Below are 25,457 nucleotides of genomic sequence, written 5' to 3' on the forward strand. Positions count from 1 at the left end.
TTTGCAACCTTGGTGTCATATTCGACCCTGAGATGAATTTTAAACCATTAAAGCATTACTAAGATTGCCTATTTCCATCTTGGTAACGTCACCCGATGTCACCTGTGCCTCAGCTCATCTGCAGCTGAAACCTTCATTCATGCCTTTGTTAACCTTCAGACTTGACTATTCCAATGTACTCCTGGCCAGCCTCCCAAATTCTACCCTCCGTAAACTTGAGGTCATCCAAAATTCTGCTGCCTGTGTCCTAATTTGTACCAGGTCCTGTTCACCCATCACCCCGTGTTCGCTGACCGACACTAGTTCCCATTTAAGCAACACCTCCATGGCCTCGCCCCTCCTTATCTCTGTTATCTCAACCAGTCCTACAACCCTCTGAGATATCTGCGCCCCTCTAATTCTGACCTCTTAATCAGTCCACCATCAGTAGCCGTGCCTTCAGCTGTTGAAGCCCTAAGATCTGGAATTCTATCCTGAAACTTGTTCACCTCGCTTCCTCTCTCTCTCCTCCATTAAAATGCTCTGTAAAGACCTATGTCTTTAATCAAGCTTTTGGTCATCTGCGCTAATGTCTCCTTAAGTGGCTCAGTGTCAAATTTTGTGATGATAATACTCGTGATGTGGCTTGAGACATTTTACTATCTTAAAAACACTATATTAGTACATGTTGTTGTGGTTCATAATTCTGTGCAGTACTGAGTGGGGAAATGCATTGTCAGAGGTGCCGCCTTTCAGGTGAGATGTTAAACTGAGGCCTCACAGGTAAAAGATGCCATGGCACTATTTGACCATTAGTCCCTCAACTAACATCACTAGATTACCTGGTGGCTGAATATCTGGATTACCTAGTTATCCATCTCATTGTTGTTTGTGGGAGCTTTGTGTGTGTCAACTGGCTGTTGTTTGCTCAGAATAGGAACTACAGTCTTAGATTCATTACTGCAATGAAGGCAGCTATTCGGCCCATTGAGTTCATGACTCTCTGGAGAGCAGGCAATCAGTCCCATTACCCCGCTCTATCCCTGTCGCCCTGCACTACGCTAAAATATTCTGTGAAGCCCACGTAACGTCCTGCGGATCTAAAATGCATAGGTTCCAGTCATTTATTCTTCTCTATCAGAACTGAAAACCTGATTATGCATCTGGCTCTCCTCATCCTGCCTGGGTTCGCAATGCAGACAGCAGCAAGAAAGGTCAGGTGTCCAGACACAGGCAAGTATGAAATGGTAACATTGACGGAATGCTGATACTATACGTTAAGCGCTGCACGCAAGGCGAGGTCACGCTGCCATTCATGTCATGCAGAGCCCTTGGGAACCGCCTCTCTCCAGTATAGGCAGGAAGAAATCGGCAATGCAACGTTTAATATAATGTCTAACCCTGTGTGAGTCTCTCCTTCAGCAGTGTGAGCCCTGCTCGCCATTGCGCTGCAGCCGCTTCTTTCCCTGAGCCGGGGGAAGCTGCTGCTCATTGGTGCCCAGACGCCTTTCCTCCCAAGGTAAGCGCCACGTTTTAATTCGACCTTTTTATATGTGTTTTGTTGTAACCTGCAGGCGGGTCAGGGTCGTTTAATAATCGGCGTTAAACGGGGCATTTGGGGTTTATTTAGTAAACTCTTATTTCCCGATTCGGTTTTATTGAGCCGCGTTTGCCTGCGAATGGATGTTTTGGGGACGTTTCAGTCGAGAAGTTGCAATGGCCACATGGCTGATAATGTGCTCCAGTGAGAAGGATGATGCAAGAATGACTAAATGTAAACAGACATGGAAACTTCGCCAACATTTCAGGTAAACGCGCGATGTTGTTCTTTCATGTACCCAACCTCCCTTTTTGATCGAGTTATAATGGGATTTATTTTTAAAAAGTCATTTGGACCCTCGCTGTTTCTTTTTTGGCACGACAGCCTTGCTATGATGACTCACATTCCAGATGGAGTGGGACATACATACTATGTGCGAGATGCCTTTGGGGTGTTTCTGTTTGGACGTATGACAATGAAGGAACTTTTCAACGAATGTATTCTGGAACTTTTCAACGAATGTATTCTGAATATTGGCCTGTGCTGAAAATCAGGGTCTCAGCACAGAAATCTAATTGTTGGATGCAGAACTTTCATGTGCTAACGCTGGAAAATGAACTAAAATACTTGGTATCACCTTTTATGTAGTTACTTTAAAAAAAAATCAACAAACTTAATTGTTGCAATCGAGGTTCGCTCTGTTACTGTTAAATGTAATTTAATTCTTTCCGTTCGATTCCAAATACCAGTTATCCAAGTGTAACTTAAGGCCTGCAAAGCAAGTAACAAATGGATTGTATGATAATCTCACATTGCCAGTGGTTTACATTTATTATATATTATATTTTAAACATGGAACTAGATTCATTGTTGGATACAGATCAGATTTCACTTTTCCTTTCCAGCAGGGTTTGTGTCTGTGTGTGTATTATGTATCATGACATTTCTTTCTTAGTCTAAGTGTATATCAAACTGCAGCAGCAATTTTCTGCTAATGATAAACTAACCACCCTAAAACAGCAAGTTGAGGGTCATTTGGCAGCAGATAGATGCGGCTTCGTCTGCATGTTGCCTTATCTAATATTGATAACCAGAAAGCAAAATCTCTGGTATGGCAAACTACTCACAAATGGAAGCAGTCCCAGGAGAGCCCTGTCCGAACTTCTGAAAGATAGTGCCAGCTGCCCAAATGAAATAGTGGTCTAATTGCAGAAAACCTAGCATATTGCAAAAATAACACCAGAAAGGCAATGACGACAAAAAAAAATCAGAATTATGGTTACTTTAGGGATACCCCATCCAGGGAATCTTCTAATTTGAAAATCTACCTCATATTGCATCACAAAAAATGCCATCTGGGAGTTTTTTATTCTTTGCATTTTTTGTGCTTACCAACATGAGGGCTGATAGTTCTCGGCAATGGAAATCTTCCCATTTCAGGCACACAGTGCCAGTACCCAGTACTCCAAGGTCAGGTACAATCAGATGCAAAGTATTGCTTCCTCTACTCCGTTCATCACCCCTGTATTATACCAAACTGGCAATTTTTCCATTTCCTTCACAAACTTCCACTAGTGAGAGTACTGAATTCGGGACAATTTTGTGTTGTAGATCCATGCTCTTTCGGAACTCGATGGAAACTGTCAAAACCAATTTCACATATGACCCTCACAGGCAGTAATTAGAGGACATTTTCATCCTGTTGATCCAGGCTGGTTTTGAGCTTGGGTCACAGAAGTTAGTAAAATTACACACAAAAGGTGATTTGCTGAGTTCAAAGCTGTGTGGGTATAAGGCATGGAGAAAAAAAATGGCTGATGGGTAGAAAACAACTTATAGGTGCTAAAGGAATTATGTTGGGGTCGGAGGAAGTCCTGAATGGGTGCCTCAGTGAGAGTTCAGGGCCATCATGTTCCCGTAAAGTTGAAGGGTAGGACCAACAAGTCCAGGGAACCCTGGATCTCAAGGGGTATAGAGGATTGGATAAGGGGAAAAAAAAGAGGCTTTATGGCAGATTCAGCGGGCTGAAAACAGCGGAGGCCCTAGAGTAGTGTAGAAAGTGTAGGGGGTACTTAAAAAAAGTAATTAGGAGAGCAAAGAAGGGGCATGAAAAAACACTGGCGGGCAAGATAAAGGAAAATCCCAAGGCAGTTTCCAAGTACATTAAGGGCAAAAGGATAACCAGGGAAAGAGTAGGGCCCATTAGGGCCCAAAGCAGTAATCTGTGTGTGGAGCCGGAGGACATCGGTGAAGTTTTAAATGATTACTTTTCATCTGTGTTCACTATGGAGAAGGACGATGTAGGTGTAGAGATTAGGGAGGGGGATTGTGATATACTTGAACAAATTAGAAGGGAGGAAGTATTAGCTGTATTAGCAGGTTTAAAAGTGGATAAATCCCCAGACCCAGATGAGATGTATCCCAGGCTGTTATGTGAGGCAAGAGAGGAGATAGCAGGAACTCTGACACAAATTTTCAATGCCTCTCTGGCCACAGGAGAGGTGCCGGAGGACAGCGAATGTGGTACTATTATTCAAGAAGGGTATCAGGGATAAACCAGGTAATTACAGGCCAGTTTAGAGGGGATTTGAGGAAAAAAAACATTTCACCCAGCATGTGGTTGGAATCTGGGATCTGCTCAGGTCAGGAAAACAAAACCTGACCCAAACCCGACAGAAGCACATCGGACCCGAGCCCGACCCGGCCTGAGTCCCTCCATTTTTACCCGAGCCCGACCCGACCACTGGAATGTTCACTTTACCTACTTTCCGATTCCAAATCTGCAGGAAGCTGCAGCACGAGCGCGATGACGTCATAGAGACGCTCACTGCACAGACTCAGTTTCCCTCCTTGACGTCCCGGACTCCCAGCTCAGGTAAGCTTTTCAACTTTTGACACTTACTAAACTCAATTTCCCAGCAGAGCAAAGTAATACTTACTGTGTCTGTCCGGCCCGGCCCGATCTGAATTCGACACATGTCGTCGGGTTCCATCGGGTTCGGGTCGGGTAGCAGGCCTTTAATCTGGAACACACTACCTGAATGGTGGTAGAGGCAGGTACCCTCACAACATTTAAGAAGTATTTAGATGAGCACTTGAAATGCCATAGTTTACAAGGCTACTGGCCAAGTGCTGTAAAATGGGATTAGAGTAGGCAGGTGCTCGATGGCCGGCATGGACATGATGGGCCGAAGGGCCTGTTCTGTGCTGTATAACTCAATGACTCCAGATTTGGCCCTGGGACGACAACTGTTTCTAATTTACAAGCAATGCCTTAGATTAAAAGAAATCAATACAGTTTGTTAAACTTGGAGGAAATGCCAAACTAGGATGCAGCCGACAAATTATGAAATATATGTGTGGGGGGCAAAACAGTGATAGATGAAATTTAATGCAGACAAGTGTAAAGAACTACATGTAAAGGAAAAATGGGTGACGAATGCTATCCATATACAGTGTTGAAATAGCTTATGAAGTTAGAGACCTCTGACTCTTAGACATGTTGAGTATCAAGTCGTACTAACAAATGCAAAGCAATAATCAACAAATCAAATGTGATGCTGTATTATCTAGCCAAAAGAATAGAATACAAGTCAGGGAAAGTAGCGATCAAACTATGCAGTACTCTGATTAGACCACCCAGAATGCAATGACATTCTGGTTGCCAAGATGTAAAGGAAGCATTCGAGTGATGGAGCAATAGCGAAGAAGAGTCACAAGATTAATCCCGAGTGTCAAAGGTTTGCGTTATGAGGAAAGACTAGATAAACAGTTAAAAAGAAACCTAGGCAATGAGCAGCTGATTTAAAAAGAGTGGCATCCCTGAGCATTAACAGTTTAAAAGGAACAGCAGCTCATACCACCAGACAGAGGGAAAAACTCAAAAAAAAAAAGTGACATCAGAGTGAAGAGTGGTGGCGCTGAGGAATTAGAATTAAGTGTTTAATTTATAATTTATCTTAAGTATTAAGCGTATAATGTCCTCAAGTTAAACAAATAGACCAATGAAGCTAAATAACATAAATTGATCTTGAGGGGTGTGGGGTCAAAATAAACTAAGTGGAGGACGCCAACATTAAACATAAACAATTTGCATTAAACAGGTATCTGCTATACATAATAAATCAAGAGTAATTATCAATTAACTTCAAATCAAACCAATCTATCAGCCCATTAAATACTAGACCTTGATTGATTCTATTAGCTCTAGATATAAATACTGATTAATAAATAAATTAAATAAATAATGGCTGGAGATAGTTGTGCAAGCAATGTATTGGGACTGTGATATGTAGGAGTTTCTGAACAGCAAACTGTCACGAATTTCTACACTTGCAGGAAATGTCTCTGCCTTGAGTCATTCCGGCACATTCCAGGGATGAGAGATTACAGCTATGTGGATAGACTGGAGAATCTGGAGTTTGTTCTCCTTAGAGCAGAGAAGAACAGAGGGGATTTCATAGAGGTGTTTAAAATGAAGGGTTTAGATAGAGTAAATAAAGAGAAACTGCTTCCACTGGTTGATAACTAGAAGGTATAGATTTAAGGCGATTGCAAAAAGAAACAGGTAACATGGGAAAACCCTTTTATGTAACCAGTGGTTAGGGTGGTGGAAACAGGTTTAATAGTTATTTTGAAAAGGGAATTGGGTAAATACTTGGAAGAAGAAAAAATGCAGGGGTATGGGGAAAGAGCAGGGGAGTGGGACTAACTGGATTGCTCTTTGAAAGAATCGGTGCAGATTCGATAGGCTGAATGGCCTCCTGTGCTGTGCTAATCTATAATTCTATGATCATATTCGGGAAGGGGGAGGAATTTCTGGATGGTTCCACCCAGAACGCGGTCACACCTCCAGGGAACAGTATAGGAAGGGGAGACTTTGACTGTCAATCAGCAGGGTATGGGGAACCAAGGGGCGATTGAGAAGGAGGTTCCGCAGAATCTAGTCCTATCCAACAAGTACATTATACTTGCCACCGGATGAGGATGAAGGCTGTAGGGAGGATGGCCATGGAGCAGGAGGCAGTACAAGATGGTGAGGGGAGGAGCAGAATAGAAAGGTTGTAGTTAGGGGATTCGATAATTAGGGGGCTAGATAGTCGTCTGGTCATAACTGAATCCAGGAGGGTGTGCTGTCTACCTGGTGCAAGGGTAAAGGCTATCTCGAAGCAGCTAGAGAGGAACTTGGAAATGGAGGGTGAAGGTTGAGTTGTCATAGATCATGTTGGGGCCAATGGCATAGGGAAGAAAAGGGAGGAGATCCTGTTAAGGGACAAGCAGAAGTTAGGAATTTAAATTTAAAAAGAAAGGGATCTCACCGGTGCTAATCTCGGGATTACTACCTGTGCCATTTGCTGAGTGACATAGGAAGAGGCAGATCAGGAAGATGAATGCGTGGCTGAAAAACTAGTGTGGGAAGGAGGGGTTCCATTTCATGGGCCACTGGCACTAGTATTGGGACAGGAAGGAGCTGTAGCACTGAGACCTGAACTGGAATGGGCCCAGTGCCCTCGCGGAAAGGAAAAGTAGAGCTGTGCGTAGGACTTTAAACTAGTAAGACGGAGCAAGGGCTGTAGTGGAAATAACATAAACCTGAAGATAAAAGCAATAGGAAATGAGAGTAAAAGTCAGATAAAGATTTTAAAAAAATAATAAACTGTCAAGGAACAGGTACAGTTACAGAACATCGGTTTAAAAATAATGAGGGGAACAGTTAATATAAAGAAATCAAATTGCTTGTACAGCAATGTATACAGAATTCAAAACAAAATGGGGAATTTGGAGGCAATATTTCATAGTGAGGAACCAGATGTGATGGGGATAACTGAAATGTGGCTACATTAGGAACAAGACTGGCCGTTAAATATTGCAAAATATATTTAGAAAGGATAGGGAAGGAAGAAGGGTCACTGACCTGAAACGTTAACTCTGCTTCTGTCTCCACAGATGCTGCCAGACCTGCTGAGTATTTCTAGCATTTCTTTTTATTAAGGAAGAATGGAGTGTTGGGTGGCTGTACTAATTAGAGACAACATAATGACAGTAGAGAAAAGGACATAATATTGAAACAGAATCCAGATATGGATCAAGACAACGCATAAGGGACCGATCATTTAAATGGAGATAATCTTCAGGCCGCCTATTAGTGGAAGAGAACTGGAGGAAGAAATAAGTAGGCAAATCAATATGAGTAAAAGACATGAAAAATAACCATGGGAGATTTCATCTACCCCTAAATAAACTGGTAAGAAGGGATGGGGGGAGAAAAGGAATGAAGTTTTTACAGTATGACCCAGTATGTAAGAAGCCTACCATCGCTACTGATCAGGTAATGGGAACTGAAGCAGAGCAGATAAGATGAGGAAGCATGGGGATCATTCTAGGCAATAGCGATCATAACTTAAGGTTTAAAATAATGATTGAGAAAGACATAAATAAGACAAAGACTAAGGTAATAAATTGGAAAAATGCTAGTTTGAAGGGATGAAAATGGAAATGGGATGGTAAACTGGGGAAAAAATTGACAATATAGACAAAAGATAAAACAGCTGTAGAAAATAATTAAAATAGTTATCAGTAGAGTTCAGGAGACATATGTTTGTCTTTTTTTAGAGAAACTAGCCAATAACAAAACACCATGGATGAATAGAGATAAGGCTAAAATTGAAACCAAGGAAAAAGGCATACGCTAAGTCTATAGACAATAAAGGAGATAATGACAAAAGGGAATATGAAGAGGTTAGGAAAGAAGTTTGAAACCATACAATTATGAAAGCAAAAAGGAACTATGAAGTTAAATTATTGAGGATTCATAAAAAGAAATACATATTTTACAGACACATAAATGGCAAGAAAAATCAGGATAGGGATAGGACCGCTAAAGGATGCTTAAGATAAACTCTCAGGTGATGACAGTGAAATGGCAGAAATATTGAATAGCTACTTTGCCTCAGTATTTACCAGGGAAACTAACAATGTGGAAATGACATTGGAGCAGGAAATCAAAAATGTTATAAAGACATTTAAGAGGGAAAGGGTGGAGATAATTGATAAACTAATCAAACTTAAGCATAATAATCAAGGCTGACATTCCAGTGCTGCACTCTCGGGGGTGCTGTCTTTTTGGTGAGACATTAAACCGAGGCCCCATCAGCTTGCTTGGGTGAATGTAAAAGATCCCTTTTTCTATTCGTTCATGGGATGTGCGCGTCGCTGGCTAGGCTAGCATTTATTGCCCATTCCTAATTGCCCTTGAGAAGGTGGTGGTGAGCTGCCTTCTTGAATCGCTGCAGTCCTTGGGATGTAGGTACACTAACAGTACTATGAGGAAGGGAGTTCCAGGATTTTGACCTAGCGATGGTGAAGGAATGGTGATATAGTTCCAAGTCAGGACGGTGTGTGGTACCCGTGGCACTTTTTCAAAGCAGAGCAGGTGAGTTATTCCTGGTGTCCTGGCCAATATTTATCCCTTAATAAACATCAAAAAACATTACTTGGTCATTATCACATGGCTGTTTGTGGCAGTTTGCTGCGTGCAAATTGGCTGCCGCGTTTCCTACAACAGTGACTATACTTCAAAAATACTTTGTTGCCCATAGGTCTGCTGCTCTGTATATACAAGTCTGTCTTTTTTTGTTTTTAAAGAGGATTAGAAGGTCCAGTTGAATTGCATACACATTAAAGGAAGTTAGGGAAAAGATAACTGAGGTACTTTTATATGTATATAACAATTCATTAGAAAAGGGAATAGACTGCTGGACAGCTAATATTGTTCCTGTATTTAAAAAGTGCAGGGAAATAAAGCAAAATACTGCGGATGCTGGAAATCAGTTTCTGATGAAAGGTCACAGACCTGAAATGTTAACCCTGTTTCTCTCTCCACAGATGCTGCCAGACCTGCTTTGTATTTCCAGCACTTTCTGTTTTTATTCCAGGGAAATAAATGCAGGCTTAATGCCAGTAGTGGGAAAGGTAATGGAATCTTACTCAAAGATGTAATAGAAAAACATCTAGAAACTGAAGATATAATGAAGAATAATCAGCATGGATTTCAAAAGAGGTCATGCTTGATCAACCTTCGTGATTTCTTTGAAGAATTAACAGAAAGAGTAGAGAAAGTTGATTTCTGAATGGATGAATTAGGATGGACCAAGTGGTCTCCCTTAAGTTGTAATTATCTTGTGAAAATCAAGTATCTAAACTCTTATGCACTCTGTTTTCTTGGATTGGAATTCAATCTGATTAGGTGTACTGACAGCTTCCATACAGTTTTAGCAAGACAGCAAATTCCAAATAAAAATGCTTGAAGCAATGTGTGCAGGTTTCATCAATACAGTGCTGTGTTTTCCTATTTGGGATTTTGCAACAGGAACTCTGAAAAACGTCAATGTGAAGGATGTCACAAGGGAAGTGAGAGCTCAATACTCTGCATCATTTGCTGTTGACCTTCAAATGTAGTTTGAACGTGGTGGCATGGTTTCCGTGAAGTAAGCAAAAGTGGGGAGCAGCTAGCAAGTGTAATTGCTGCCATTTGTGTTTTCATACTAAATGCTTATGGTGGGGGATACTGTATTTAAACAGCTCAGTGAGAGGTACAGAGTGAGCAAAGCTGGAGAAATTGTAAGCCGGGTATTGAATGTTGAGCCCGCATATGGCTCTAACATTCACGTGCAGAGAGGGCGATCAAAAGAGGCAACCAGAAAGAAGTGCTATTTCACTTTGTGGAGATAACTAATTTCTTAGGATAACCTGTGTGCCAAGTGTCTGCGTCAGCGCTTCCAACAAGTCTCGTCGTCTTAATATTTGTAGAATGAATTTGATGCTTTTTACATGTGCTCCTTGGGCCAATCCTGCTCATGTGGCTGTGACATTTAGTTGGTGCATTTGGCAAGACTGATCAAACCATGTTGTAATCACTTGCCAGTTCCAAAAAGTATAGAAATAGGTTCTTTTCTGCACAATTTACTGTGGAGATGACTTTTGTTTCCAGTGTAATTCGGGTGAGTGGGATGGTGGAGCAAGTGTTGTCCCCACCCAAAGGAATAGGTGTATGATCTGAGCCATTTTCATGGTTGGGACTCATTAATATTAATTCAGTGAGCTGGCACGCTGATCTGGAGGTGGGAATCTGTTGGGCTTATCAACTGTGAGGAGCCTGAAGCAGCATCTTAAAGGGGAAGGGTGGAAACGTCAGCGAGTGAAAGACAGTTGTTACGAACAGCAAGCAAAAAATTTTTGCTGCGTCTATAGTAGCAAGGAGATTAAATATAGAAGCCTTTAAGACTCAAAACGTACACACAAATACAGTAAGAATGTGTGCCAAACTTTCTTTTAGCTTTCCCTGGTTACAGTTAACATACACTCAAAATGGCCGCCTCCAGAGTTCCCATATTTGATGGGAGGGAAGAAGACACTGGCGGCAATCCTGCATCAGAGACGAAAATAGTTTCGGGAGCTGTAAGTACATTATTTGACCCAGATTTAACATTTATTTGTGAAGCAGATACAAGCGTGAAGTCTGGCCGTCGGAATCGAGCTTTGTTCAAAAACACAAATGGGCTGGACCTTGGTACTAAGTTGGTGTTTCAATTATATGTGCTATTTTGATAATAAATGGGCACCAACTACGATAGGGATACAAAACCTCACCCATGTATCTCTACAGCTTTCCATTTGTGTACGTAGTGTTTCCAAACAGAAATGAATCTTCCCTTCTAGTTACTAAGTATCTCTGAGCTTCCCACTTCTAAAGTTCAGAAGTCTCTTGATTCCTCATCTATCTGGTGGTCATGTAAGGATAGATTTTCCTCGTCCCTGTTTCTGGGGAATGGAGTAGATCAGATCTCCATCGCTATAGTGCTTTCTTTGGGCTTCCCAGAACTGGGATCTGTGCCTGTGTCTTTAATAAGGGCAGGACTCGTGTGCCTATTTCGATGAGATGAGAGGGGGTGTTCCTGGCCTTCTCCCTCAAGCTTCCTCTCGGCGCTTATTGGGTGCCTGGCATGATGATTTACTTCAGGACTCCTGTAGCTGATGATTTTAAGGCAAATGTAAAATGTTATTTTGAACTTCCTTCTGTCAGGATAATTAGAAGCAATTGTGGCCTTCTGTTCTATTCTTTTCCTTTCCACAGTGTGGCCCAGCCAAGAATGCGCTGCCTGAGAGTGTGGTGGAGGCAGGTTCAATTGAAGCATTCAATAGGGAATTAGACTAATATACGAAGAAGAAGAATGTGCAGGGTTATGGGGAGAAGGTGGGGGGAATGGCACTAGGTGAAGAATTGCTCTTTCGGAGAGCCGGTGCAGACACGATGGACCAAATGGCCTCCTTCTGCACTAACATTTCTGTGATTCTGCCCTGCATCTCGAGTGCATCATGCCCATTGGACACCCATAGAAGTAAACCTACCTTAGAATCATTGACTTTTAAGTCTCTCATCATCATTTCAACTAAATCGGAGAGAATGGAAAGCCATACAGGACTTTATATGCTATGATCTGTTTATCAGAAATAGCAGTTAGTATTTTCCAATATGAAATGATATAAAAATTACAGCGCAGAAACACTGTTCAGCCCAGACAGTCCATGTTGGTGTTTATCCTCCACGTGAGGAGTAATCCTAATCCCATGAGCTCGCTCTGTTCCCATATTCCTTTATTTCAACCACACATCTAACCTAGTCTTAAATGTGGACATTTTAGACATGGTCTCTGTTTCAATCGCTAACTCTGATATTGCATTTCAGAGCCTCCTTGTTCTGAATCTCTTGCGTTTAATTTTATATCCATCTCCCTTGTTCTAGACCCCTCAACTGCTAGAAACAGTTTCAACCTACTGAATCTCATCCCTTCATTTTTTTTTAAACCACCCTTGAATCTCCTTTAATGTAAATAAACCCAATTTTTCAAGTCTGTCTTTGAATTTATATTTCCTCACACTTGGCAGCATTAGTTGGAATCTGTTGTACCCTCTCTATTACCTCAGCAGCTTTCCAATGTTGAGAAGCCCAAAACTGCACACAGTTTTCAACATCGACTTGCACGCATAGTGCTTTTAACGTAGCAAAGCATTATTTATCTAAATAATTTGTCTAAAATATTCATTGCATTCATCGTAATTGCTCATCTCGCTTTCAACCACTACAGGATCTCTCCGATATCCTGCTCTTTGGTAACGATCAATGCAAAATACTTAATAAATATGTTGTCTATTTTTTGATTATTTTCCACAATACTTTCAGCAATTCTGTTTTTACAGATACACTTGTAAAAATATTTTTCAAAAAATTAGAAGGAATGATAACTATTTCCTCTTTCCTTCTTAGCTTTGTCGTATTTCATATTCTAGTTTTTTTGAGTCTACAGTTCTTACAGTCCCTCCATTTCAACTTTAATTCCTTTCTAACTTTATTTATCCATGGTGTTCTGATACTAGTAGTAAATTTCCTTTTTTTTTAAATAGAATATGCTTAAACTGAACCTTTGCAATTTTTTTTTGCTGTTGCTCTACATCTCCATCCACTTCCTGAGTTAGCTTACTCCATATCTTTGAGTTCTGCCTTAATCCAATGTGGTGGTATAATCTTTGTACTGACTTTTTCGAGTGTCTTAAACCATATCCTAATGTGGTCACTGCTGTAAGGTATTTACCCACAGTTAGCTTATCAATCTGATCTATTTCAGTACTCATATCTTCAAAAACAAAATGTAGAACTTACAGGGGAAAAAAGGCCATTTAGCTCAACAAGTCTCTGCCGATATTTATGCACTGTACAAGCACATGTACGTGTTTGAGTAACTGATTAGACTAAAAAGAATTGCTGCCATTTGATAAAATCACTAGTGGATTTTGCATGTAACGTATAAAGCAGTCTTTTTTTTCCTCTTCATTCTTCCTTTGTTTCTATGCTTCATTTCTTCCATTATCTTTTATAAGTTGAAGGATTTGTTTGTTGGAGGTTGTTCTGTCTTTCTTTGTTATCTTTGGAAGTCCTCATCCATGCCTTCCTCACTTTCAGCCTTGATTATTCCAACCCTCTCCTGGTTGGCTCATCAAAAACACAGGTTGCCCATGACCTATCCTGCACCACCTCCCACTCCTCCATCCCCCCTGGCCTTGCTGCCCTACGTTGACTCCAGCTTCCAATTTAAAATCTTCCTTGTATTTAATTTCCTTCATGGACTTGCCTGTTCCTATCTCTACATCCCCATACGGCTGTGCAACTACCGTTAACATAGTAACACATCCCCAGGCACTTCACAGGAGTGTTATCAAGCTGACATCAAGCCACATAAGAAAATATTAGGACAGAAAAGCTTGGTAAAGAGATATGTTTTGAGCTGTCTCTTTAAGGAGGGGTGAGAGGCTTGTGCAGAGAATTCCAGAGCTTAGGGCCTAGGCAGGTGAAGGCACGGCTGCCAATGTTGGAGAGATGAAATTGAGGGTGTTCGAGAGGCCAGAATTAGAGGAGTGCAGAGATCTTGGAGGGTTGTACAGCTGGAGGAGGTTACAGAGGTAGGGAGGGGGCAAGGCCATGGAGAAATTTGAAAGCAGTGGAGAGTTTTAAAATTGAGGGAGCTAATGCAGGTCATTGAGCATAGGGGTGACGGGTGAATGGGACATGGTGTGAGTTAGGATATGGGTAGCAGGGTTTTGGATGAGTTTAATTTATGAAATGTAACAGGCTGGGCAGGAGAGTTTAGAGCTAACGTAGTCAAATGATTCAAAAATGGGTGTAAATATAAGCCCAGCAACTACAGGCCATTCAGTTTAACTTCGGTGATGCAGAAACTTCTAGAAAGATTAATTTGGGAAAAAATTAAGTCACATGGACAAATGCGGGTTAATTAAAGCCAACATGGATTTCTTAAGGGAAAATCACGTTTCACTAACTTGCTGGAGTTTTTTAAAGAGGTAACAGCGAGGGTTGATGAGGGCAATGCTGTTGATGTGGACATGGACTTCCAAAAGGCGTTTGATACAGTGCCACACAACAGACTTATGAGCAGTGTTATAGCTCGTGGAATAAACAGGGCAGTAGCAACATGGAAACGGAATGGCTGAATGACAGAAAACAAAGAATAGTGCTTAATGGATGTTTTTCAGGCTGGAGGAAGGTTTGTAGTGGAGTTCCCCAGGGATTAGTGTTGGGACTCTTGCTTTTCCTGATATATATTAATGACCTAGACCTTGGTGTACAGGGCACAATTTCAAAGTTTGTAGATGATATGAAACTTGGAAGCCTTGTGAACTGTGAGGAAGATAGTGTAGAACTCCAAAAGGACATAGACAAGTTGGTGGAATGGACAGGTGACAGATAAAGTTCAATGCAGAGAAATGTGAAGTGATACATTTTGGTGACAAGAACATGGAGAGACAATATAAAATAAAGGGTACAATTCTAAAGTGGGTGCAGGGGTAGAGGAACCCAGGTGTATATGTGCAGAAGTCATTGAAGGTGTCAGGACAGGTTGGGAGTGCAATTAATAAAGCAGACCCTATCCTGGGCTTTATTAACAGGAGCATAGAGTACAAGAGCAGGGAGGTTACGTTGAATTTGTGTAAGATACTAGTTTGGCCTCAGCTGGAGTATTGCATCCAGTTCTGGGCGCTGCACTTAGGAAAAATGTGAGGGCATTGGAGAGAGTACAGAAAAGATTCATGAGGATGGATCCAGGGATGAGGAATTTCAGTTATGAAGATAGATTGAAGAAGTTGGGACTGTTTTCCTTGGAGAAGAGAAGGCTGAGAGGAGATTTGATAGAGGTATTCAAAATCATGAGGGGTCTGGACAGAGTTGATAGAGAGAAATTGTTCCCACCCATGAAAAGATCGAGAATGAGAGGGCACAGATTTAAATTAATTGGTAAAGAAGCAAAAGCGACATGAGGAAAATCTTTCACGCAGCGAGTGGTTAAGGTCTCGGATACACTGCCTGAGAGTGTGGTGGAGGCAGGTTCAATTGAAGCATTCAAAATGGTTCACTGTTATATGAAAAGGAAGAATGTGCAGGGTTCTAGGGAGAAGGTAGGGGAGCGGCACAAAGTGAATTGCTCATTCGGAGAGCTGGTGCAAACACAGTGGGCCGAATGGCCTCCTTCTGCACTGTAACAATTCTGTGATAGTCATGGGTGAGGGTTTTAGCAGCAGATGAGCTGGGTATGGGTGAAGACAGGTGAGTTTACACAGGTGGAAGTCGGTAGTCTTGGTGATGGAGCAGATATGTAGTTAGAAGCTCACCTTGGGGTCAAATTGTACATAGGTTTGGTCTACCTATGGTGGCATTGCCTGCAGTAGCCTGAGCCCTATGCTGTGGCTTTTCCCCTCTTCCTCTGGGGACCATCCTTAAACCCATTTCTTTTCTAATTGCTCCTCTGAAGCTCTTTGGGATTTAAAAAAAAATATTCATTCATGGGTTGAGGGCGTGGCTGGCCAGGCCGGCATTTATTACCCATCTCTAACTGCCCTTGCGAAGGTGGTGGTGAGCTGCCTTCTTGAACCGCTGCAGTCCATGTGGGTTAGGTACACCCACAGTGCTGTTAGGAAGGGAGTTCCAGGATTTTGACCCAGCGACAGTGAAGGAACGGCAATATAGTTCCAAGTCAGGATGGTGTGTGACTTGGAGGGGAACTTGCAGGTGGTGGTGTTCCCATGCATTTGCTGTCCTTGTCCTTCTAGTTGGTAGAGGTCGCGGGTTTGGAAGGTGCTGTCTAAGGAGCCTTGTTGGTGCATTGCTGCAATGCATCTTTTAATTTTTTATTTTATTTAGAGATACAGCACTGAAACAGGCCCTTCGGCCCACCGAGTCTGTGCCGACCATCAACCACCCATTTATCCCATATTCCCACCTGTCCCTATATTCCCCTACTACCTACCTATCCTAGGGGCAATTTATAATGGCCAATTTACCTATCAACCTGCAAGTCTTTGGTGGTGGGAGGAAACCGGAGCACGCGGCGAAAACCCACGCAGACACAGGGAGAACTTTCAAACTGCACACAGGCAGTACCCAAAATTGAACCCAGGTCGCTGGAGCTGTGAGGCTGCGGTGCGTCAGTGGTGGAGGGAGTGACTGTTTGTAGACGGGGTGCCAATCAAGCGGGCTGCTTTGTCCTCGATGGTGTCGAGCTTCTTGAGTGTTGTTGGAGCTGCACCTATCCAGGCAAGTGGAGAGTATTCCATCACACTCCTGACTTGTGCCTTGTAGATGGTGGACAGACTTTGGGGAGTCAGGAGGTGAGTTACTCGACTCAGGATTCCTAGCCTCTGGCCTGCTCTTGTAGCCACGGAACTTATATGGCTACTCCAGTTCAGTTCTGGTCAATGGTAGCCCCTAGGATGTTGATTGTGGGGCATTCAGTGATGGTAATGCCGTTGAATGTCAAGGGGCGATAGTTAGATTCTCTCTTGTTGGAGATGGTCATTGCCTGGCACTTGTGTGGCACGAATGTTACTTGCCACTTATCAGCCCAAGCCTGGATATTGTCCAGGTATTGCTGCATTTCTACATGAGGAGTCATGAATGGTGCTGAACATTGTGCAATCATCAGCGAACATCCCCACTTCTGAGTTTATGATTGAAGGAAGGTCATTGATGAAGCAGCTGAAGATGGTTGGACACAGGGCACTACCCTGAGGAACTCCTGCAGTGATGTCCTGGAGCTCAGATGATTGACCTCCAACAACCACAACCATCTTCCTTTGTGCTAGGTATGACTCCAAACAGCGGAGGTTTTTCCCCCTGATTCCCATTGACCTCAGTTTTGCTAGGGCTCCTTGATGCCATACTCGGTCAAATGCTGCCTTGATGTCAAGGGCAGTTTTTCTATATTAAAAGGTGCTATGTTACTGCAAGTTGCTGTATTTTGTTTCCAGCCTTTTTTCCTTTGTGCAAGTGTCCTCCTCAGCAATAATTTTTTAGGATATTTTATCGTCTGTAAATCATAGCTTTCTCATTACGTATGTTTTTTCTGTTTATTCCCTCCCTCTGTTGTACTCGCCAGCGATTCGCAATCACACTGCAGCACACTTGAGGATAGTTTAAGAGTATTAATGGGGACTTTCCGCTAGCTACAATTGTTTTATTTACCATTGTCAGAAGTAAAAACTCCATGTATAAAAGTTGTAGTAAGTCCTGACAGCGAACACACACTGGATCTGAAAGGTTAAGTGCAATAAGTTGGTTTTAATGGCGGTCAAATAGTCTGAAATATGTTTTGAAATTTTAGTCATTATTTCATTTACCATATGCTCTTCTTCTGATGCAAATGCAGCTTATTAAATAAAAAAGGAAACTTTACGATCATTTAGTCAATGTTTTTCATTAGTGGACATTTTTCCTCATTATTCTGGCCTCTGCATGTAAATGAATGATGCTTTCGTCCAGGAGAACATCAGGGGAACTGTCCTTTTAACAGTCCAGCGCTTTCACATTGAGATTTTTTGCTATTTTTATTTTTCTTCACAGAGAGGATCTCTGGGCTGAGTTGTGTATAAATATTGTATGAATGCATTTTATTTTATATCATATGCTTTTTTTTTCATAAAAGCAATAGGGTGCAGGCTTTGAAGATGAGTATTAAAGCCAGATGGGGTAGTTAAGTTTTAAACAGACACAGTGATGCCTATTGGTCAGGATCATTCCCATTCACTTTGACAACAAGAGTAGATTTTTCCTTTTAAACCAACATGCTAATGGGGTAAGAGAATTAGCTGGGTTTATTAACAGGCATACTGGTGAATCACTAAACAGGCAGAAAGTCAGCATCAGCACCCTCCCCTGGCTATGGGACAGAGTCTTAGAGGATATATGGACAGACATTTAACTTCTTAAAACAAGAAATTTTGAGTTACAGTCCTTGGCCCAGAGCTGGAGTTAAAATGCAAGAGGCCAGCTTTTTTTGCAGTTTAAAAATTCTCTGGAAAGAAACATATATTACAAACAGGTAAGTCAGCCCACGGAAGGGACAGAATCCATGATTTGTTTTTTATTCCCACCCGTTTTTTGGGGTGAAATTGAGTTAAGTAAGTGCAGTATGCTTTGATTGATATCCTGATTACTTGATGTCTGTGAAATAAAATAGTTTTAAATAATTATCTGGCCTTGGTTCACCAATTGTTTTAGTCTGCCTTCAAAAAGATTGATAGCAAAAGCGGGGGTACATGCGAAAGACCTAAGACTGAATTTTATGTGGCAATTGGAGATGGGAACTGAGGTGGGGGGGGGTGCATTCAATTGGGACAGGAGACGTTGGAAAGGCAGCCTAGTGTCGTGATGCCCCTTCTCGATTTTTGTTGATGGCGTCAAATGTGGAGGGTGGAGATCTGACATCGACATGGCGGGTAGGCAATTAATACAATTAAGAGGCCTATTGACAGAGATTTTATTCTCATTTTTAAATGTTATTCACTACACTTGGGAATCATGGGGCTTCAGAGCCTTCCCTGATTGAGGGAGGCGACATGGAGGCAGGAGCTCATTGCTGGCTGCAAAGGGAGGCCATTGGGAGAGGCAGTATTGATTGTGAGGCAGGGTGGAGAAGGGAGGGCATCAGAAATAGTCTGAGGAGGTGGGGGCAAAGGTCCCTTTAGTATGCCCCTGCGAGGGTCTCGTGTATAGTGGTGGTCTGCTGTGCACTGCTAGCCTATCACTCCCAGAGAGGGAAGCAGTGAACAATGAGGATTTTGAGGAGTACGATGCCTCCGTGGACGATGAGGATGTGGAGGACGAAGGTGGCCGAGCATCACCAGATGAAGGACCCCAGGGACTGCAGGAGAAATGCCATGAGATGTATGCAAGTGAGGCTTGCGATGATCTTATAAAATCGTGTTACCTTTGATCATAACTACCAGTTGTAGGTTGGACAATAAAGCCTGACTTCAGGCAGCCCTGTTGTTGCCTTCCTTCCTTTAGCAAGCCAGCGCCCAGGTGCACAGCGCTCAGCTGGCAAGGCTCTAGTCACCTGACAGAGCCAGGGTTGAAATGAAGCACCAAAGGCCATAAGTAAGAGGAAAGGGATCTTGTGAGATGGAAGCTCACCTTTTTTTCACTGTTACAAAAAATGCTTTCCTTTCACATTACACCTTCAGCTGTAAACCCTGTGTGCTTCTAGGTGCTCTTTATTCTTTTGCGTCTGTTCCTACGTGGTGCTCCCCCTGTGCTGTCAGCTGAAGTGGAGGCAGGCTGCTGACTTTGTTGTCCCTAGGCTAAGGATAACCTTGGTGGTAATGCTCTGGATGCATTTGACCTGGAGGGCCCTGGTGTGCTGAGGGCCACCTGCATGGGAGAAGTACCACCCTCTGGCGTCAGGGATAAAGGAGGATCTGGCGTCATTGGCAGAGGGGCTGAACTGCTGCCCGCATGAGCACCCGGAGAGCAGCTGCCAGTTGTTTCTCCTCCTTTGCAAGGCACACTTGTGCCTCCCTGCTGACCAGAGAAGGTAGAGGACCTGGTAGTGATGCCTGGTGCCTTGTCTTTCACTCGCTTTGCCACTGCTGCCATGAGCTCATGGTCAAGACGAGGGTATGTAGGTCTGCACGAATATCCTGCAGACACAGTGCTCTGCTGGATGTGGCTCTCCAGAAGCACCGCCAGTCTCTCCAATGGAGGACACAAGTGCATCAGTCAGAGACAGTGCAGCCCTCGAGGCCTGGATGGACTCCTCCATTGTCCACAGTTGGGCACTCATAGCCTCTGTCATCTCTCTGCCAGATGTTGCCTGGCCTCTTGCTGCAGCTGCATCATTTCCCATGATGCTGGTGAAACCAGGGGCTCAGTTCAGAGGCCTGGACTGTCACAGCCTTTGTCAGGTGCGTGTGTGATGTGCTCACAAGGGTGTGTTTCCAAATCTAACTGCGAACACATACCCACCAATGTGCGCGTATCTGCGCTAGTGGAGGGTACAGGGGTAGGAGGTGACGATGGACCCTCTGAAGCTCCATCATTTCCTCCTCAGGCTCCCACAGTCCTGGAGGCCCTGTGCTGATGTTCTGCATGAGAGAACAGAGACATTGAAGAGTCAGGGGCCTCCCCTCCCAACATAGCACACACCCCTATGTTGGAGATCCCTATAGGCACCGGGTGCCTGATGAACAGCATAGCTCCATCACTGCAAATGCACCCTTGTGCCCCATGACAACCTTACTGTCTTGGGAAGGTGCCCTGTCTCTCCGTCTGCAACACTTCTTCCATCTTGCAGTCCAGCCAGCTCCATGGCCACTTTCTCCATTAGGACATGGCCCGTTCTCTGTGATTGTGTGCTATCATCTACTGCAGATAGCCTCCTGCATGTGGGGGACTTTGTGGGGGTTTTCAGTGACAGATGTGTGCCTTTCAACGCCATTTAGTCATGCTTCAGGCAATGTTTTCCCTCTCTGAGCCTTTGCCCATGACTGTGTGGGCACACCCTCCTCCTCTAACACATGCAAGGCACAAAAGGTCAAGGATTTATGAGGTACTTGCTTTGACATCCATTGAGCTGCTTGCGGCACTGGATCTTGGTCATTGGGGTGACCCCACGTCTGTTGACCTCCTGATATCTGACGTCAGGCTTGATTTGTCATGTGCCCAGCCATGCTTCTCCCATCCTGGGGGAAGAGGACCTCCCGCCTTTCTTTGGCAACCTGAAGGCGAACGTGCAGGGAGGCATCACTGAAGTATGGGGCCAGCTGGAGACTTCCTTCTGACGTTGTTCTGCTGCTTCTCTCCCCTGAAGAATTCTTCCCACTTGGCCAGCAAACATTGAATGCTGGCTGCCTTTTAATTATGGCGCCAGCACCTATTGTGGTGCCATCTGATGCTGGTGCCTCCACCCTCCCCCACCACAGTCCACATTTTTGAACAGCCCCAATGCCTCATGAAGCTTAATTGACCAGCTGCCGAGTGACTGCATTCGGCCGGCCACTCATGGACCTGACAGAAGCTGCACCCGTTTCCGATCCCAGTGTTTGCACCTGCAGCTTCAGAATAAAATCTGACCCACAATGTTTGCTTTCAATCACAAGGGAGTCCTATTGTTACATCCCTGGATTACACTTTATTATTGGACATCATGTGCATAGCTCTGAATGTAAGGCGCTCATGCTGTTCACAGAAATGACCAATACTGCTCGACCGTAGATTGAGTATCTAAGGCAGAACTGAAACTTGTAACATGTGGTCTTGGGAGCATGTATTTTCTTCTTCAGTTACTGCTATCTGTTATGTCAAGTTCTCCTGGTGGACCGACCACATTCCTTCTCATCATTGGAGTAGTTCATCCTGTTCATATGACACAGTAAAAACATTCACCAACATTCTTGTTTAGTTCCTCGAAATTATACAAATGTTAAAAGAATCTGTGCAAAGCATTTGAAAAAAATGTTTGCAATCTGTGCAGTTATCTTTGTCAGTTTCCAGATTTGGAATTGTTATTTTTCAGGTAAATTCTTTGATTTAAAAGCTTTTCCAATCGCTGTCTTTTCTGCTGGTCACTGGCTGTAGCACAATACACTATTTACAATTTTGTCATGGGTCATTTTTGGTGACAGATATTCATAGGGAGAGAATACAAGATCTGCCTATGTTGCTTCCTGCAATGCAAAACATGTTTCAAATCGTCAAAAACGGCTAATTGTGAGAGCCTCAATTGCTAAAGAGTGATCTTGAGAGAAAGATGGTATTTTTGATCACTTGCACACTAATGACTTTGAAGTCTAGTTTGATTATTAAATGTAAGAGCTTTCACTCCAGATCTGACAGAGGATTAACCATGGAACAACTGAACCTATCTAAGGACTGCTCTTCATTAAGTTCCTTGGTTGAGTTATGTTCTGATTTTGACTGTAGACCAGGGAGAAGCCAAAAGGGTTCTTTGTGACTCACATGAGCTGCTTTAGCTCTTACACTAAGACATTCATGATAGCTCATGATGTGGAGAACCAACTGCTGCATCACAGGTGCTGAGATTGGCAGTCCTTCAGTGGGACCTCATCATTTGTTTTTGGCTAATGCACTGCCAGAGCAGCACTGAATACAGTGTTGTGGTGAATATTAAGCTGAAGGTGGTAATGTTACTGCCCATTGTTTAGGTGATCAAAAGATTGACTAGGATAGACTTCAATACGGTACTCTTTCACATGGGGTTAAGATATTTTCACAAAACAAACTTGAAAATCAGTTTAGAGGGAGTAATCTATCATTATAAAGTTCCACCATTCAGATTCAGTTTCTAGAGTGTCACAAATGACACTTGCCAGTCAGGGCAGTATAACCTGACTGCAGCACTTTCATCCCTGTCCTTAGTGGATGGGTTATTTAAAAAAAAGCTCTCAAGTTTTGAGTGTCCTTTGAGAGGCTGAGTTCTATCCTTAATCAAATCCCAGAATGTGCCTTTCATAGACAGTTCTGGACATTATCTTGTTACTGCACAACAGCTTCATAGTAAATTAGAAGGAAAAGCAAGACATGAATCTGGAAGATATAAACCATCTAGCTTTAGTAATGGGGAAAACATTCAAACAATTTAAGGGAAATTTGTCCGTGTTTATCTGAAGACTATAGAGGTCATAATGGTTTGTCGATTAGCTTGGAAGCATTAGATCATGTCTCATGAATCTTCTGGAATTCTGAGAGGTGGGAAATGAAGCTTGATCTAGTAATTTGATTTACCTTGTTTTTTTTCCCAGAAGTCCCCATATTAAAGTTTAATGCTTGCATTTTTGAAGAATATTAAGTTGCGTGGAATTAATATATCAGCTTGCTGGATTGAAAAGATGCTTGGAAATAGGAAGCAATGAGAATTTTAAAAATTCTCTCTGGGGTTATTGACTCATGCTCTACAAGGGTTGTTCTGATTCTTCTGTTGCTTATTGTCTTCAACCAAATGGAGAATATGTACTTTTGATATCAGATTTGCTATGGCAGCAAACTGTACGGTCAGTGGAGATTAATGATATTGATGGGGTTCTGAATAAATAAAGAAAATTCGGCTAAAGAATTTTAATGACAGGAATTGCAAAACTTTGTACATTGGAATGGGGACCATGAAACATTTGGACAGCTGTTGACTGCTAAATGCAGAAGATCATTTTCTGTGGGAAGTAAAATTGTCAGTGGTTGCATATTTCACACTAATCAGCTTCTATCAAGTTTCCCATTGGCAGGTTAGTTTAAAATAACATTATTGGTTGTAATTGCTTTCACAACTTGATAATCAGGTAGTGAAAATATTCAGGCAAATTGAGTTCATCAGCAATAAAGCAAGTACCTAGAATGTACCTTGAGGGTTTACCTGTCAAAACAAGTTGTTAACCTGGAATTACTCACTGATAAAAGTATACTTTGAGTATTATATGCAGTTCTTCACATTCTACCATCAAAAGTACATTAGTGGCTCAGAGCAGGTACAGAGAGGTGAAACAAGGATATTCCACAGCTTTGAAGTTGGGTTATGATTAGGATTGACATTAGAAATCTTGATAAAGCATTATAATGTATGTTGGCATCTTCTGGAAACCACCTTCAGAACACCCGTTGTATGAGCGGTACATGAAAACTTAAATGCGCTTGTAAAATAGGCTTGACAACATGATGGAAAAATAAAAATTCTGTATAGTGATGAGGATAATTTTGCATATTTTTATTCTGGGCTTTTTTCTGTTCATACCTAAAGAGTGACTAATGCATCTCCTAAGAGAGGACGGAAACAGGGAGTGGCTGAGAGAAGAGACAGGTGATCTATTTAGTTTATTTAGAGATACAGCACTGAAACAGGCCCTTCGGCCCACCGAGTCTGTGCCGACCATCAACCACCCATTTATACTAATCCTACACTAATTCCATATTCCTACCACATCCCCACCTGTCCCCCTTTATTACCCTACCACCTACCTATACTAGGGGCAATTGCTAATGGCCAATTTACCTATCAACCTGCAAGTCTTTGGCATGTGGGAGGAAACCGGAGCACCCGGAGAAAACCCACGCAGACACAGGGAGAACTTGCAAACTCCACACAGGCAGTACCCAGAATTGAACCCGGGTCGCTGGAGCTGTGAGGCTGTGGTGCTAACCACTGCGCCACTGTGCCGCCCTGTGATACCCAAACATTTGAGAATCAGGAAGTGGGTAGTTGAGGAATATTTATTCCGGGGCATCATCTCCATAATAGTATCTTTCATGATCTTAGGATGTCCCAAATGCTTTACAGCCGATGACTGACTTTAGAGGTGTAGTCACTGCTGTGATAGAAGGGGTCGTCGACAGTGCTAGGAGGTGGCACTTGCTCAGCAATAACCCACTCACTGATGCTCAGTTTGGGTTCCGCCAGGGCCACTTAGCTCCTCACCTCATTATACCCGTGGTCCAAAAATGGCTTGACATCAAGGCAGCATTTGACCAAGTATGGCATCAAGGAGCCCTAGCAAAACTGGAGTCAATGGGAATCGGCCCTAGTGACCTAGGCCCAACCATCTTCAGTTGCTTCATCAATGACCTTCCCTCCATCATAAGGTCAGAAGTGGGGATGTTTGCTGCTGATTACACAATGTTCAGCACCATTCGCGACTCCTCAGATACTGAAGCAGTCAGTGTCCAGATGCACAAGACCTGGACAACATCCAGGCTTGGACTGATAAGTGGCAAGTAATACCTCCGCCACACAAGTGCCAAGCAATGACCATCTCAAACAAGAGAGAATCTAACCATCTCCCCTTTAACGTTCAATGGCATTACCATCACTGAATCCCCCACTATCAACATTCTGGGGGTCACCATTGACCAGAATCTGAACTGGATTAGCCACATAAATGCTGTGGCTACAAGAGCAGGTCAGAGGCTGGGAATTCTGTGGCGAGTAACTCACCTCCTGACTCCCCAAAGCCTGTCCACCATCTACAAGGCACAAGTCAGGAGTGTGATGGAATACTCTCCACTTGCCTGAATGGGTGCAACTCAACAACA

The 25,457-nt window shown here is 42.9% G+C and overlaps 1 protein-coding gene across 5 annotated transcripts in view; it reads left to right on the top strand.

Annotated features, from left to right (window-relative positions):
* The first annotated feature begins 1,073 nt into the window (after positions 1–1,073).
* LOC137371266 (high affinity cationic amino acid transporter 1-like) overlaps positions 1,074–25,457 on the top strand; it is a 102,560-nt gene continuing 78,176 nt past the window's right edge. Inside the window, exons 1-2 of one of the 5 annotated variants that reach the window (XM_068033536.1) lie at positions 1,263–1,498; positions 4,306–4,394. Coding sequence is in view for 2 of the 5 variants with exons in the window: in XM_068033533.1 (XP_067889634.1) it covers positions 2,015–2,149 (135 nt within the window). In the remaining 3 variants the exon portion in view is untranslated. Of the gene's footprint in view, positions 1,213–1,262; positions 1,499–1,883; positions 2,150–4,305; positions 4,395–25,457 lie in introns of those variants that run through there. The other 4 variants (XM_068033535.1, XM_068033534.1, XM_068033533.1 and 1 more) reach the window with 4 other exon arrangements.

Source organism: Heterodontus francisci, chromosome 6 (assembly GCF_036365525.1).
Source record: "Heterodontus francisci isolate sHetFra1 chromosome 6, sHetFra1.hap1, whole genome shotgun sequence".
Lineage (NCBI taxonomy): Eukaryota > Metazoa > Chordata > Chondrichthyes > Heterodontiformes > Heterodontidae > Heterodontus > Heterodontus francisci.